This window comes from Plutella xylostella, chromosome 5 (assembly GCF_932276165.1).
Source record: "Plutella xylostella chromosome 5, ilPluXylo3.1, whole genome shotgun sequence".
Lineage (NCBI taxonomy): Eukaryota > Metazoa > Arthropoda > Insecta > Lepidoptera > Plutellidae > Plutella > Plutella xylostella.
This window is the reverse complement of record NC_063985.1, coordinates 7,234,397-7,251,393: the sequence shown is the minus strand read 5'-3', so window position 1 is coordinate 7,251,393 and position 16,997 is coordinate 7,234,397. Positions and strand designations below refer to the sequence as shown.

General features: G+C 39.4%; 3 protein-coding genes across 4 annotated transcripts in view; 2 read left to right on the top strand and 1 right to left on the bottom strand.

Annotated features, from left to right (window-relative positions):
- The first annotated feature begins 235 nt into the window (after positions 1-235).
- Positions 236-4,498, top strand: LOC105391264. Of its 2 annotated transcripts, none has more exons than XM_048633512.1 (9): positions 236-380; positions 1,152-1,381; positions 1,455-1,705; positions 1,795-1,999; positions 2,149-2,406; positions 2,494-3,060; positions 3,390-3,609; positions 3,954-4,132; positions 4,322-4,498. In XM_048633512.1, the coding sequence occupies exons 1-6, from the start codon at positions 247-249 to the stop codon at positions 2,697-2,699; spliced, it is 1,284 nt and encodes a 427-aa protein (XP_048489469.1). In that variant the 5' UTR covers positions 236-246; the 3' UTR covers positions 2,700-3,060; positions 3,390-3,609; positions 3,954-4,132; positions 4,322-4,498. The 2 variants fall into 2 exon arrangements, with proteins under 2 accessions (XP_048489469.1, XP_048489470.1); XM_048633513.1 differs by having other exon boundaries at positions 236-384.
- A 396-nt stretch (positions 4,499-4,894) lies between these two features.
- Positions 4,895-16,997, top strand: part of LOC105390694 (RING-box protein 2) — a 40,430-nt gene continuing 28,327 nt past the window's right edge. Inside the window, exon 1 of the mRNA XM_011562034.3 lies at positions 4,895-5,121. Coding sequence (XP_011560336.1) covers positions 4,968-5,121 — 154 coding nt within the window. The 5' untranslated portion in view covers positions 4,895-4,967. The remainder of the gene's footprint in view (positions 5,122-16,997) is intronic.
- On the bottom strand, positions 5,501-9,371 carry LOC105391246 (facilitated trehalose transporter Tret1-2 homolog). The gene is made up of 3 exons (XM_011562706.3): positions 9,107-9,371; positions 8,031-8,150; positions 5,501-7,673 (listed from the first exon to the last, which is right to left on the bottom strand). The coding sequence occupies exons 1-3, from the start codon at positions 9,191-9,193 to the stop codon at positions 6,399-6,401; spliced, it is 1,482 nt and encodes a 493-aa protein (XP_011561008.3). The 5' UTR covers positions 9,194-9,371; the 3' UTR covers positions 5,501-6,398.

Genomic DNA, 16,997 nt, shown 5'->3' with positions numbered 1-16,997 from the left:
GTAATAAAGCTATCATACCACCACGCTCGCCCCTCAAACACCTGTCAGATGCTGGCTGTAAAGGCGATGCTATCATGCTACATATGGATTGTGTAGGTATTTGCTTAAATGTTCGGTGGTGGTAGCCTCACTGAAGGACGATAGATACCTATCTCATTACTACGCTACTACAACAGTATACTACAATAATGAGTAAGTAGGTATGCACTAAGTAATAATTTTATCTTTCAGTGTTCTCTTCACCTCATGACATCAAGTAGCTTGTACCTGCACTCGCGAGGGGACGAGGAGTGGACGTGCAACAGACTCACATCCAGCGATGGAAGCGCAAGACTGACACAGTATCAAAAGGGCCAAGATGTAGAGATCTTCGATATCAAGTGAGTAAGTAATTTCTCCTTACCCCTAAGTTAAATTCGATTATGTATAACTGGGACTACCTATAGTTATAGTTATAGTTATAGAAAAGGGGAGGGCAACCAGTGCCCATTCGCCACTGCGACCTAAAAGATCTATTGTGACTCCCCTTGCCGAGTCAAATCTCACTATCCAGGCCCAGGTCTTTTATAAACCTGATGATCTTACCTGGAGGGAGAGACCTGACATCTATGGGGGCTAATTTGTAGCCGCCCAAGATTCTGTTTCTCTTGTGAATGATGGCCTCACATTCACAGAGAATATGCATGGGCGTTTCGTCCTCTTCATTGCAAAATCTACAAATTGGAGTATCGGACAGACCCATTTTATGTAAGTGACTGTTCAACCTACAGTGACCTGATAAGGTTCTTGTCAAGACCCTTAACTGGTTGCGTGTAAGCTCTAAAGCTCGACGCGTAAATTTCTGCGAATAGCCCACGATTAGGGCTCTTGCATGATGTTGCCCTGGTACATTATTCCAAGCCTCTAAGCTTTGGTTCTGTGCCCAGTCCTTGATCTCGCGACGACTGGTGCATTTTGGTAGCCCGATGATGGGCTCGGGGCCCAACGGTAGGCTTTCTGCTCCCAGACGTGCGAGCTCATCTGCTTCCTCATTGCCATTGATGCCACAATGTCCGGGCACCCATCGCAGGGTCACTCTATGGGACTACCTAGGTCATATTATTATATTATTCGTAATGGTTAATAATTTATTTATTTTTTTGTTTTTTCAGTGGAACAGTGGATATTCTCGGTCGCCAAATAATGGGAATTAGTCGATGTCCTATTGAAACTGGAGTTGTATCAACTCCATGGGGTGACGTGTCAATGGGGCCCGTCATTACAGGAATATCATCAGGTCTAGAAGAGCAAAACGTGCTGGTCACAGATCTAGTTACGGTCAAGTCGGAGTTTAGTAGCAACACATTTGTAGTAAATAATAGATACGCGTCTACGATAGCAGGTGATCAGATCAGACTATTTAACATGCATATTAATATGAACTCACAATCTTATGACTAGTCTTAATTTTTTAGGAGATATAGCTGAAGCTGCCATTAGTCAAGGTACTTCTCTACACAGCTACACAGTAGGTGCGTCGGGAGGGTGGAACAGTACCAGCCCAAGGACCCATTATTTCGTTCCAAGAAACAATGATTTAGAACTAACAGACGCTGAAATACGAGGTGGTCTCGACGGTTTGATCTTGAGCGAGTTAGCTGCAGCTTACGTAGAAAAGTTTCCTGAGCTCAAACTGTCTCAACTACTCGATATGTACTACAGCAATGTAAGTTGTGTATTCCATATAAATTCGGCATTTATAATCTATTTTGTCTACTATATCCACTGTAATAAAATGAAAACGTTGGATTTCAGGGCGGCGTTCTTCACGAAACTAGGTTTCGAGCTTGCAACCGGAAGGTCCTTGTTCCGGACGTGGCGGCGAGGCAGACGCTGATAGACCGGAGTCTCGGGCCAGCCATCGCCTTGTACCACGTCTCCAGCCTCGCCGCCACAGTCAGCCTGGCGGGCATACACAGCTTCATCAACCAAACTGTTGATGCATTCCATAGCTACATCCGTGAGTATATACGCTATATTTAATATACCTCTATATACTTACCTAATGCTGCCATAATTAATTGCCAGTCAAAATCTTAGCTTCGTTTGCCCATTTTTGTACCAACGTACATAGAGATGCTATCTGCATTTAATACATTCATGTTTCAGCTCAAAACATTAACGACCCAGTCTGTAAATCTACAAAAGACGAAGTTGTACGACCGAAGATAAACCTCATCTTAATAACAGAGCCCACGGTGGCTAGACGCCCACATATCTCGTATATTGTAGATCAGATAGAGGTTGGCAAATTTGGCTCCAGCGTTACATTGATGCATTCCGCTACTGGGGAAGTATTGATAGAGAAAACGTTCTCTCCCTCATATTTTTACCAGGAATTTGCAAAGTTAAATTTGGTTCAAAGCGGTGAGTATTCATTTAATTGAAGAATGAAAAAAATAGTAATAGACATACAATATAATAAGTTAATCTAATGAAGTCGTATTTTTCCAGGTCAGATATCTCTCGTAAAAGTTCTAGAAGCTGTGCAGCTACTAGCAATAAGGAATCTTGACGCTGATCACTCACAACATTACTGCGGCGGGAACGCTACAGTGGCTCTGATACTTACGGACTTAATCCCGCTAAGTTCGGAAGAGAGAAGTCAGGCCATCAGCCTGGCTCAGAATTTACAAAGTTGGGTTCCAGGTACGAATTAAAATAAATGATACCTAAATACCTACATCGCGTCTAATTAAATGTCCGTTTCTGGACCTCTATGCAGATGTCTCCAAAAAATGGAAGAAGTATGGGGGAGTTGCTGCTGCCATGGATTTAATAATCTAGAAGTGAAAATGGCTGGACTCTTAATGGTCACTTAAACATGAGACTTTAATCCCGATGGTAATAATGTCGACTAAACTTTTTTTGCAGATTTAAAATTAGTTTTCGCCATCAACTCAGCGAGTGAGGACAATGTGGCTCCGATGGTGGCAGATCCTGGAGATATTATCCCGGTACACCTGTCAGCCCCGGATGCAATCAGCGGATTATCTATTGTCACTGAATATTTACGTGTAGGTAAGAAGGATCTCGTCTGCCAGATTATATATAGGCTGTACTTATACCGGATATATTGATGAGTTAACTTTTAGGATTTTTTAACCTGACTTGAGTAATTCAAAATCGTTTCTGCCATTAAAAGTTATTCTTTCGTATAAGTAGGTAAGTAAGTTAGTACCTACATAACTTTTGTGGTTTCCGTTAAATCATAGAGTAAGTATAGATTAACTTTAATTGTTAAATTACTACCTACTTAAGTACTTATTGCTCAGAGATATAGATAACTCGGAAACTAGAATAAAATTTGACCTTAACTTAAATAGTTACCTATATTTGTTGTTTTCCAGTACCTCGAAGGATCGTTAACCCACTATGCAGCAATCAATGGCTCAATGAGAACTCAGGAACTGTAGGCTTCGACGAGTTCGTAGATGCCAATGGAATCAATTTGTACCGAGTTGCATCAAATTATTTTTATGAAAACAATCCTGCTCGCTTGGTGCGTATACAGAGCACGGATCTTGGCCCTGTCAGCGTGTGCTACTCCAGGTCAAACCCCTTCCCCAGGTGAGTACGCTAGAAAAATACTCCGTTATTCACTTTTCATCAGTAACTAATAGGTACGGATTTTTAGCCCAATGTAATGTAATAGTGGATGGTGCGAAGCTATTTGTTTACATTCTTTCAGCACATGTCAAGAAATTAGGAAAAAATCCGTCTGCCTCGGTTGGTGGTCGAACCTGGTGGTCTGAGTAATATGGCTGCACCGCGTACGCATTACCTAAGGCGCTTATGGCTTTAGGCCCTAAAGCCATAGCCTAAAGTTTAGGGCATTACAAATTTATAACTACACATCTGCAAATCAAACTAGTTATATACTTTTCTAACTAGAGATATATAATATTTTTCAGACGTAACCGTACCACAGGGTCACCCCCCGGAGACGTGGTGTGTCAGTCAGCGGCGAACAGTGGGGAGGTGGAGATAAGCCTACTCGGAGCTTGTGACGGAGCGTCCTCCATCAGAGAATGCCCACCAGTTTACATTACCGTGTCTTCCACTACTATACCAGTCGAGCCGCAATGTAAAGGTAAAAAGTACTAGTTACTTGCGTATAAAATGTAGGTACCTAACTACTTAGGGCTTATTATTTTTATTAAGTATTATGTAACCTGTCAAAGTGTTTGGACCTTGCAAGATTGATTCAGATTAATGTGCTCTACCTTATACGATGTTTCATCCATAATTTCAATCAAGTATATTAAAATATTTATTTCAGAAACCGGATGTCGTTATCCAAACGATGTGAAATACACAGTGATTGCTCATGAACTTGGGTGCTTTAGCCGAGGTTCCCTAAGCTTCATCAATACTGTTTTGCCCTGGATAGCAATTCTCCTGGCGCTCACCACCTCAGTTTAGCTGTTATAAATAAATCTATAAGTAACTACTTATACCTACTTATATTTGTACATTCCTAAATAAGACTATATTTTTAATGAAATAAATCCAACTATGGCTTCCTACGAGCTTCCTACCAATTTCATTAGCTAACAATCCGTTTTTTTTAAATCCGTTGTACCTACTAACTAACTATCTACTTCAAACATAGAATAACGTTGAATCGGGTATGTATGACTGTAACATGGATACAAAAAGATACCTACAGTACTTACCAAGGAATATTAGTACTTATCGAGAAGCTCAAGTCTGAAAACTTAACATTTATAAATAAAAATGTAATATTTTTACCTACCTGCCCCGTAAGCCAGTAAAGTATTAGGTTTTGAACGCAGCCCAGTTGTAATCTGCTCTGTGGCGGTCGGTCGGTTTGACATTGACTTTAAATTTGACACTTGACAGTTGACACATAAACAAAAACACTTCGTTTGCTGGTGTAAATCTTGGTGTTTTGCAAAAATATCATGTCTGGTGAAGATTACGAGGCTTTTGATCGTGCAGATAATGATGGCCAGAAGCCGGATAAGATGTTTACCTTAAAGAAGTGGAATGCCGTGGCCATGTGGAGCTGGGACGTTGAGTGCGATACCTGTGCTATTTGCCGCGTACAAGTCATGGGTATGTTTTGTCTTTTATTATTTATATCGCTCTATAATGTTGTCTCACATTGCTAGATCCATAATTAGGCTTTAAAGAAAGAAAGAAAAAGGCACAATTATTAAGTACTTACTTACAAAACTGAGAACAAGATGATAGAAATTAAAATCGACACCTATCGAAAACTTCCTAAAGACAAACTTATAGTAGGTACTTACCTGCTAATTCTATTATAACACCTACTCTAAAGTTTCTAGTGCCAGTGTTATATACCTATATTATATGTTATATACCTATAGTTTGCATTATTAAATGCAAATGTTAAAAAAATATCTTAACTTGGTTGAGTGAATAGAGAGATGCTAAAGGAAACTTTGGTGGATGGTTGTACCCTGTATCCTGTGTCTGTTCAGTAATGAACATACATATTTTAATTACACCTTGAAAGTTTCTTATTACAAGAAACTAGTGGTCTGCGGAGATCAAATTTCTGTCATGTTGATAAATGTTAAATACATATTCCGTAATTATGTTGAGTTATTTCATAGTATGCTTATTAACATAAAGACAAAAAGATACCTGCTTAAAATATAGTGTCGTGTTTTTATTGTCATAACAAAATAATTTAGGTATCCCACCAATAGAATGATACCTCACTTAATCGAGGGAAAATCAACTGTTGGTGAACCGTTCAAAATTTGTCAATTTAGTATCTGAGATTAAAAACTGACCTTACAGCCTTTTCAAATCAACAACTACATTTCCATGTCCAAACCTAACCTAATCTAATATAATTAAACAATAAAAATTAAAGACTTATCTTATATTTAATTATAATATTCTATTTGACCTTACACTTCACTTCAACCAGGTTTTCACTATTGATGAAAAAAGATTAATGGTTCTGAAGGAGTAGGAACCATAACTATAACTGAGTTTACATCTAAGGTAGGTATTAGCTTGGATATTAGTGAAAGCCTATGTCAAATTACAAAATAATTTAATTCTTATCAAAAAGGGGCTAGTATTTGGTTGCGATGCGACACATACATAATTAAAAATGTTCATGAAATTTAAACTAACTATACCTATAGGTAGTTCAATAAAGTCCTTATGAATAATCTTGGATAATATATCCTTGTGAAATTAACCATTATTACCTCTAGTATAAGGACTGAGAGATCAGTCCCCACACTACACACAGTTAAATAAGTATACTTACTTAAATAATTCCTTAACTATTATCATTCAGTCATACAAATCAACAAATTCTACGATCTATAGTTTAAAACGTGTAGTTAGCAGCCGCTCGGCAGTGGCTTGATGTGTGCGATGGAGCTGAGGCGGCGCGTGCGGCCCGCCGGCGCCGCGCGCCCCGTCAGCTTGCTCTCGATCTGCTCCAGGCTCTTGCCGCGCGTCTCCGGGACAAAAATTATCACGAAAAACAATCCCACAAAACAAATACACCCGAACAACCAAAACGTACCGCAAGGACCAATCCCGTCCAAGATATTCTGGAATGTTTTCGTCACCGTGAAAGTACACAACCAATTAAAAGCAGTGCATATTGATGCGGCCGGACCTCTGATCTTCGCCGGCAATATTTCACCCATCATCAACCACGGTATCGGCCCGAACCCTAACGAGAACCCTAACAAGTACAGCATCACGCTCGTCAGCGGCAGCCAGCCCAGGCTAGAGACATCCATTTTGTACACATCTCTGACGTAAAAGAAGGTCCCGAGTAGAATCAACGTTAAAGTCATAGTTACAGAAGAAAAATAAAGTAGAATTTTACGACCGACTCGGTCAATAATAGCCGTTGCTATGAATGTGGAGGCGAAGTTCACGACGCCAACAATAATGGTTGACAGATGCTCGTCCACCGAGCTGCCGGACATCTGGAAGATCTGCACCGTGTAGAATATTACCGCGTTTATTCCGGACAGCTGCTGAAACGCCATTAAACCGATACAAGTTAATATCGATTTCATATAAATTCTTGAAAATACTTCTGTAATTGTCGATTCGTTGGAACTGATTTCGGAGTCGATGAGAGCTATATCGCGCATTTCTTCATCGATGTTGGTGCTTTTGCCGCGCAGCCACTGCAAGGCCTTCCTCGCCTCGTCCGTGCGGCCGTTGGAGACGTACCAGCGGGGCGTCTCGGGGATCATCATCATGAGGATGAAGAAGGGGATCGGCAGGGCGGCGCCGAGGTAGGCGAGCTGGGCCCAGTCGAGGTACTTGCCGGCGACGTAGCAGACAAGGATGCCGATGTTGCCGATAGCCGTGGGGAAGAGTCCGAGCGTGCCGCGCACCTCGGGCTGGATGGTCTCGCCGAGGTACACGGGGAAGGCGAGCGAGCCGATGCCCACGCACAGGCCGCAGATGGCGCGGCCGGCCAGCACCAGGTGCACTACACTGGCTGAGCCGATCAGGATCCAGCCCACGAGGAACGGCGGCGCCGTGAACAGGATGGTGCGCCGCCGCCCGATGTAGTCCACCAGCGGCCCGCCGATGATCCCGCCGGCCAGCGCGGCGAGGGGCATGAGGCCGCCCACCCAACTTGCCTGAACAATTAAGAAACGTTAGGATCATAACATAACTTAAACTGCAGTGCTGTGTCCTTCGAGTTCCTCTAAGGCGCAGTAATAGCTGAGTGGATGTGCCTTTTTGACACGCAGCATATTGTTCATTGTTTTGTACTGGTACATTCTATTTTTACAATATACCTATATATTTTTTTGTTTAATTTAATTATTACTTAAGTTCTCTTTATATATACTTAGCTGTTTTTGAAAGTTAATGTATTTTTGTTTTTTCTTTTTTTTTGCTGTGTGTCAAATAAATGATTTCTATTTCTATTTCTTCTATTAAAATGAAGTACCTGAAAATTAGGTAAAAAGAAACAAATTAGCGTTACAAACCTGTTCTTTGGTAACTGATATGTAGGTGCTGTTCTCCATGGTGACGAGGGCGGGCGAGGTGTAGGCGGACGAGAAGCCCACGATCATGGAGCCCAGCGACACCGCCACCGCCGCCAGCACCTGCAAGACACAACATACGCTTTATTGTCAAGAAACTAAAAGAGGCTACATGCAGAAAAGGAAAGCGTGAACTTTATAATTTCATCTCGATCCGTCTTCAGACTACCAGGATATCAAATACTTATTAATGAATGCGAAACTCAATAATACCTAAATGTAAAATACGATTCAGGTGTTGTTTGGAAAATTATCTAACAGATACCTAGATTACCTAACACTTATTCAGACATTTTCCAATAGGTCCTAATACAAAGTGTCCAAATTCCTAATTGAAAGACATACGAATCTACATAATTATATTGAAATTTCACCATGAATGTAGGTATATACCTACTTGTATGCCGTGTAAATAGTCGACATGCGAGACAAACGAAATGATGCGAACGGCGATAGTTATTTCACATTCAATTTAAGAGATTGCTTTCAATTAAACGGTCAATATTGTTAAGTGGCCCAGTGAATACAAATCTATGTGAATAGGTACATTCGCCATATTAATTTTGGAGGCTTAAAAATATTTTTGGTTCAGGGTTTTCATGTGTGTCAAGAAAAGAGTACCCTTAATTTTTGCACATAATCCTACTAAATAATATATAAGTTATCGTTATCAAGCTTCACGCCTGACAAAGTATATACCTAATTGCCTATTCATTATACCGTTTGTGATATAGGTTGAAATATAGGCATATTAAATATTCCTTCACACTGTATGAACTACACAACTGTAACTATTTTTTTATTAAAAATCACTGCCGAGTTAGGTCCATAGCGTATTAGTAACATTTCCATAATATTTCATATCCCTTTTCGTTATTTAAAAAACCCTATCTAATTAGTTAGACGCCGTTACTACATAATGTCTTTACCCTGACCCTATTTGTTATTTAAAATATTTTGTCCCTTTCACCCTGTCACACAATAACACAAACTAAATAAAAGTCAAATACTATTCGCACCTGAGAAAACGTAAAATTCGGCTTATCATACAGATTACTCCGCACTCCGATGCTGTAGTGGGTGTCTGCTCGCATTAAAATCTTCATTTTGATAGTTTACTTTTACTTTCACTTAACAGTAAAAAGAAGTTGTTTGTCACGATCACATAGAGCACTGAAATCCGGGAGCTGCGCGCGCGCACCCTCTGTCGGCGCGGCCGTCGTAGCAATGTCACACCCACTAGCTTTACTACGATTTATATGGACACAAATCAATTGCCTTTCAATCTGATTCGGCCCATGGCGTAAACAATACAGCTAAACAATGTGCGTATTATGCTAAAATGATGATTGATCATCTCATCAACTCATACCTAACTAAGTATTTTTGTGTGCTTCATATTCGGTTATTTCCAGTAGAAAGTAGGAACAAGCATTGACATTGCGAATTGCGAGATCATACTTTCGGCGAAGGATCGCTGATAATATAGTCCACCCCGTACATTATTAAAAGAAAATCTTTACCAAATAATATGCAATGTTGCTTAATTTCAAATTGTCCCGATAAAGTCAGATAAAATACCCTTAAAAATTAAAATCTGTCACATAAATATTCAATGATTGTGATATACAATTCACATATTTGTTAAAAACTTGTTTGATAAAAAGTCTTTCCGAAATGGACCAGCAGTTCCCTGATGAACCCATGTGGTGATCGCGAAAACAGAATTAAGTGATTTAATTCAAACACAATATTAAATTAAGTGAAGCGAGATCGTTTTTAGAAGGTTTTTGAATAACAACAGGGAAACATAATTACCCGAGAAATTAAGAAATGCGTAAAATTCTAATAACGGCCACTTGTGTAATTAATTAGAATTTGGTAGGTACAAGACACACAATTTCATGCATACAAAGGTTTACACGAGCCTCATACGTGGCGTCTGTTAAGGCGGTTCTCACACTGCCCCGCATCACGTTCCGTCTTGCGTGAATGCGTGTCCGAACGGTGCGTAAAAATCCCGCACGATGATGCAGACCCGCAACATGCAGCGTGACGGGCGGCAGTGTGTGAACTGCCTAAAGGCCCTAAAGTGTTCATGATTTTGTCCCTATGAAAATGTTTTTTACTCAACTTCATGAATTAACATAACTTTATGTAAAATAACACAAGACATCTATCCTCACGCTTAATTCAGCGGTGCGGTGTTTGCAGGGAGATTTCAACATGAAGCCAATTTCTTGTTAACCTGACCTTAAACATATACATACTTACTCTCAAATTCATTATATACATGCGTACAGATATTGAAACGGGTATTATTGACCGATGGCAGGTGTAATCCATTGTATGCGTAAAATTTTATGTCTTGTACCTAATTCTTATTAATTTAACAAGACTAATTACACAAGTTCCATTATTAGTATTTTACGTAAATCCTATTTTCTCGGTTAATGACGTTGCCCTGTTGTTATTCAAAGACCTTCTAAAATAGAAATGCCAACGTAATTTAATATTGTTTTATCTTGGTAAAGATCTATAACGGATTAAAGTTCTCTTTTTAGGATCCCCATAGGCTCATATTTCCGATCCTAGCTCAAATCAGTTTCCAATAAGTTCTCACAGCCAGTTTCCAGTTATCTTAGGCAATTGCGAAAGTTGATTAAACTATTTTTTGTAATTATGGTGCAAACGATTTCTTCAACACGTGCGATGTGCGAATTAACGTTTAGTAAACATGATAAACGTACACGCCCGTAAATAACACATGTCCAATGTGTCTTGCATCAGTGTCGCAATTGCAACTGTAGCAAGGCAAGATCAACTTATATGTAATTATTAGGTTTCGTCGTCATACCAAGAACTACTTTTGATAAATATGGCAAAACTTGCGGTTTTTCAGTTTAAATCAAGACAACATATAATACATAAGTGTATAACAAATATATCACAATAGTGTAGTGAACTAATATAATTGTATGCTTTCAAAATGATAGCACATACATTTTATATTATTATTATCTTATAAAATAAAGTTCTTGAACAAAATTAAAAAGGGGGAATTACGACGATGATACTCGTACATATGGGCGAAACATATCGAAACTATTGATCTTACGAGTACTACGAAAACTACACTCTCGATAAAGAGATATTAAGCGCTGTCAAATACCTACGTAATGCAAACTTTTCGCGGTAATACAGTATCTTGCGTTTGTTATTGTCGTTTAAATCACTCAATTGGTCTTGCTTGCTTAAAAGACTAAAGGATATCATCACACATAATGCTTGTAAAGTTTTCTTACCTGATTTTCAAAGTCCGGTAACTCATCTCTATACTTGTTAGCAGCGTCTCCAACTTTTTGTAACTTATCAAACATAACTTACGTATTATTAATCTTAAGTTGTTTTTTTTTTTCTATTTAATGCTGTTGACGATATTATTTCAGTGAAGATAATCACTGTCAACAGCTTATTTCTAATATATCATTTTTGCTACCAATATGTTTGAAGTCGGTTTACCGCGTTGGCTAAAATAATACTGGCAGCTTTTGCCTGTGTATTCGCATTTACATAGGTTTTAAGTGATTGCTACCTTTGACATACTTACTACATACTGACTAGACTAGACCACCTACTTGGTGTTCTCCTTGTTCACACTAATTATTACTTAAGTAGATTCTTTATTAACTTAAGGAAGGAGGAATAGTCATTGACCTGGATTACTATATACGGTTGTGTATTATGTAGAGTGATTCCTGTCGAGGCTTTAGATTAGGGTTCCCAAAAGACATCATGGAAAATTTTAAAATTAAATAAGTATATACGTTGAAATTCACTTGCGCTTTAAAAGTTGACTTTAGGAATGAACGCCAGAAACGGTTTAAGGGTCTGCAATAGGGAATCGAGGGTTGGCATTGTCATAGAATTATGTAGTAAATGATGCTCTACAGCAGTGTTTTTCAACCTTTTTCATGATGCGACCCCCCTGGGAGAAAAAAATTTTTCGCGACCCCCTTGACCCTTCGGTTTTTTTATCATGTAAGTATACGGGGTTATTGGTAAGTAGACCTGATCCTTTCAGGAGGCGATAGAGGAAGGCATTTCCAGTCGATTGAACCCTATAATTCATTATCCGAAACTTAACAATTTCTAAGATATTTAATATTTTTATTTAAGTTTTTTTTACTTTTTGATTAAAAAACTAGCTATATTTCAATTACTTTTAAAATAAACTTATTAAAAGTGCATTATTCGACTTAAATTAGACACAATAAGTACCTCCAAATAGTTAATCTTTTTTTTTAATATTCAAAACGTAAAAACAAATAAGTTAAATTAAAAAAAGAATGTCATACAACAGTTTTCTATCACTACAGCTTAAAAACATTTTCAACTTACTTATTTATAAGCTTTCAAATAAGATATTTCAATATCAAATCAATTTTGGTATCACCAAGATATGGCCAAAACAACCAGAGAAGGCGGAAAAAACTTATTTGAGGTATTGTGTCTAATTAAATTAAAGTCGAATAATGCACATGTATTTGATTGTTTTAATTAGTTTATTAAGGTGTTACTTATGCAAAACAACCAACAAAGTAATTGGAATATGGGTAGTTTTTAAATTTTCGGTTTTAAGCTTTAAGTTTTGGCAAAATCTTAAAAAAAAACTTAAATATTTAAATTAAATATCATAGCAATGGGAAATGGTTTAGTTTCAGATAATGAATTATTGGGATCAATCGACTGGAAATACCTTCCTCTATCACTTACTGAAAGCATCAGGTCTATTTATAAATAACCCTACAGGGTGCATATGTGAATGTTACAGTATTATTATTTATGGTGTCCATGATTTATTAATAAATATTCATTGTCTTTATTAATATTTTTTTACTTAAGTACCCAGTTTTTTAGATTTCTGGCGACCCCCCTACAGAGGCTTCGCGACCCCCCAGGGGGTCGCGACCCACAGGTTGAAAAACACTGCTCTACAGCCTTGAAAAAAATCACACAGGTAGTTGAAGAGTCTAGCTAGGTGCTGAATCATTTGAATTTAAGTAAATGATTATGGATAACTGTAAATTAATTTCAGAATATCAAGAAAAACCAGTCAATCACACTCCCGTATTGTAACAACTGTGTCGTAATTATTAAGAATTTTCATATGATTTTTATCATATTATAAAGTTAAAGGCTTGGACTAGGCGCTAAATACCTTGTTTTTTAATAAACACACACTTATTTTGTGTAAATTAATCCAAAACTTGAGCAATTTTTTTCCCTCAAATCTTCATACAAATATCTATGGCGGCTTTCTGTGTTATAAAATCATAAACACAAGTGACGTTTGACTCAGTTGGCCGCTGGCCTCCAAAGAAGGGTCACGTCGGTTTAGGCAGCACTGACAGCTCGCGATCTTATCGTGTACAGATACAAAATCACTGCACATTGGTTGTCATTGCACTTTTTCAACTTTTATGACACCAACATAATTTGATTTGAAATTGAGGAAGCATAATTCTTCCAGTATATTCAATACATTAAATTAAATTAGATAGTGTGCAATATTCTCGTGATATTACAGTCTCGTAAAGGTCTGATGAGGAGCAGGAATATAGCGAATGGATCTAAGTGATGACAATACGCACGAACATTAGGTTAGGGATCAAAAATACAGTCTCTTGGTGCTGGTTGAGGTATGGTCTCGTGAGGATCTGATGAGGGCAGTAACACGGTGGTGGCTCAATTTTATTTCAAAGATGTTAATAGCTAAAAGCATCGAGTTTGGGCTATTAAACTAAATAAACAAATGTGTTGTAAGCCGAAATTTACATTGAGTGTTTACTACCAAAATGTAAGATGGCTTAGATCGAAACTGTTTACGCTAAGAACTAACCTACTTCTATCGAACGAGTATGATCTGATAGCTATGTCTGAGACAAATCTAGACGGGTCAATAACCGACGCTGAAGTATGCTCGGGAGAGTGGAGCTTGTTGCGTCACGACCGCCGCGGCGGCTCCGGCGGCGGAGTGCTGCTGCTGGCCCGTCCTCACCTTACAATGGAACTAATGTCAGAGTATGAACGTGAGACTGATAAATATGAAAGCCTATGGGCCAGACTTACTATTGCCAGACAATATGTGTATGTGTGTGTTGTGTATATACGGCCAAATTCTAAACACGATTCGTATCTCGAGTTGTTTAATAATATTGAAAGTGTATGTTCTAATCGCGATACAGCAAAAATACTTATATTGGGTGACCTAAATTTGAACAGTGCTTGTATTGAAACCTTAAACTATTATAATTGTTTCATGTCAATGTGTAACTTGTGTGAGTATAATAGTGTGAAAAATATGAAAGACGGAATGCTAGACGTGGTGCTGACGAGCCCGGAGCGGCGCGGCGCGGCGAGCGTGCGCCGGGTGGGCGCCGGCGCGGAGCTCAGCGCCGTGGACGGGTACCACCCGCCGCTGCACGTGCGCGTGCCGTACTCATTCTCTGAACAGGTAACATACCAAGATCCTTCTAATATAGATCATTCTAAAGATTGGAACTTTGCTAGGGCCAATTTCCTCGAGCTTTATAAATGTATTTCTAGTATAGACTGGACAGACCTATACAATGTTCACGATGTAAATGTTGGTCTAGAATTATTTTATAGTAAGTTATACAATATATTTGATCACTGTGTTCCCAAAAAAATACGGAAGCCTACGAGTAGTCGTACATACCCTGTCTTCTACACGAAAGCAATTATCCGTGACATAGAATTAAAAGCCAAATATCACCGTACGTGGAAAACAACCGGTTGTGCGAGAGATTTTATTGAATTTAAGAGATTACGAAGTAAGATAAAACTAAACATAAAAGAAACTCACAAAATCTATTGCCAGAATATATCGCATAATTTGTGGAAGGAACCTTCCCAGTTTTGGAACTACGTTAATTCCCTGCGTAGTCGTGGAGGATTAGAACAAAAGGTAACCCGTGGGGTTACCGAGTACAGTGGTCCGGCAGCCGCATCCGCCTTCGCCGAGCACTTCCGGTCCGTGTTCCTGCCGAAGCCGCCCGCGCTCGACCCGCGCGCCGCCAGCGCCGACACCGCGCCGCACGCGCGCCGCGTGGATGTGCCGAGCATCTCTCTCAGTGACGTAACCAAGGCCGTGAAGAAACTGAAAGGTCAGACGTCACCTGGGCCAGACGCAGTACCTGCATTTATTATAAAAGGCTGCTTCGAAAACCTAGCAGATCCCATTGTATTTATTTTTAACCTTATTTTAACTACGAGTGAGTACCCAACAGTGTGGAAGGAATCAAGAGTTTCTCCAATACCTAAAAAGGGTACCAAGACTATGGTGGAAAACTACAGACCCGTGGCGATACTGTGTGCAATGGCGAAGGTGTTCGAGATGGTTCTCTACGATCGGCTCCTGCCCCAGTGTTTGCCTCACGTCACCAGCACTCAACACGCATTCTTGCCGCGACGCTCCGTGGCTACTAACTTAGTTACATTGGTAGATATTCTATCACAGGAGATCGACGCCAAATCGGGCAACCAAGTAGATGTTGTTTACCTGGATTTTCAGAAGGCGTTCGATAGGGTAGATAATGATGTAATGTTACTGAAACTTGGTCAGATGGGCTTTGTACCCAGACTGTTGAAGTTTTTTTCAAACTTTCTTAGAGACCGGAAACAATTTGTTAAATATGGTCCTTACATTTCAGATACCTATCAAACGCCTTCTGGAATAAGTCAAGGATCGAACTTGGGGCCTTTTTTATTTTTGCTCCTTATTAATGACCTACCTAATGTTGTCACTAACACAAGAATGCTGTTATTTGCTGATGATGTGAAGCTCATTGGGGTTATTAAATCTGCGGACGACTGTCTGAAACTGCAACATGACATCGACGCTGTACTTCGGTGGAGCGTCGATAACAAACTGTTTTTTAATTTTAGTAAATGCGAAATGATGAGTTTCACTCGCTCACCTTCGCCATTGCAATATCAGTATCTGATAGGGGGAGACGCCATCGCTCGAGTGACGGAGGTGCGCGATCTCGGAGTAACATTCGACCCGCAACTGACCTTCCGTCCTCACGTCATGAAGGTGACTAATGCTGCCTTCCAGCGACTCGGATTTGTGCTGCGGAACGCGGCGCCGCTCACGGCCGCGGCCACGCAGGCCCTGTACGGGGCTCTGGTGCGCAGCATCCTAGAAACAAACGCAGTGGTCTGGTCTCCACATGAAGATAAATATATCCTTATGTTGGAGCAAGTCCAAAAACGATTTCTTAGATATTTATATAAGAAAAAGCACGTTTACTACCCGTTCATGTACCCTACTAGATTTCTGGAAGGACATTTAGGTTACAATTCGATAGAGCTGCGTAGGAATTTGGCTTTGGTAAAGTTCATCTTAAACATTATCCGGAACAAGATTGATTGTATGGATCTAGTTGAGAAAACAATTAAATTGTTTGTACCTGATAGGTACCTAAGGGCGCGTAGCCACAAGTTGTTTGCGGTGCCGCCGTCGCGCACGAACCTGTACCGGTGCTCGCCCGTCGCGCGCGCGCTCGACTTGCTCGGCTCCCTGCTCGCCGAAGCACCAGAATGTGATGTATTTGTGGATAGAATGAGATGGCTGATGAATGTATGTAAGGGAATGTTAGAGAGAAGTATGAAAGTGAGTGCTATATGTTAAATTAATATTGTAACGATTTGGGTTTTGTGTTCCTGTTATGTTACAATGTTTGTGTGTAAATAAATAAATAAAAAAAAAAAAAAAAAAAAAAAAAAAAATTAAGTATGTTTTTCAGAGAGAGAGAAAGAGATTTTGTTTTTCCTCTGGATGTGTTAGGTTTACTGGGTTTACTAAGTTCATTCTGTTAATGG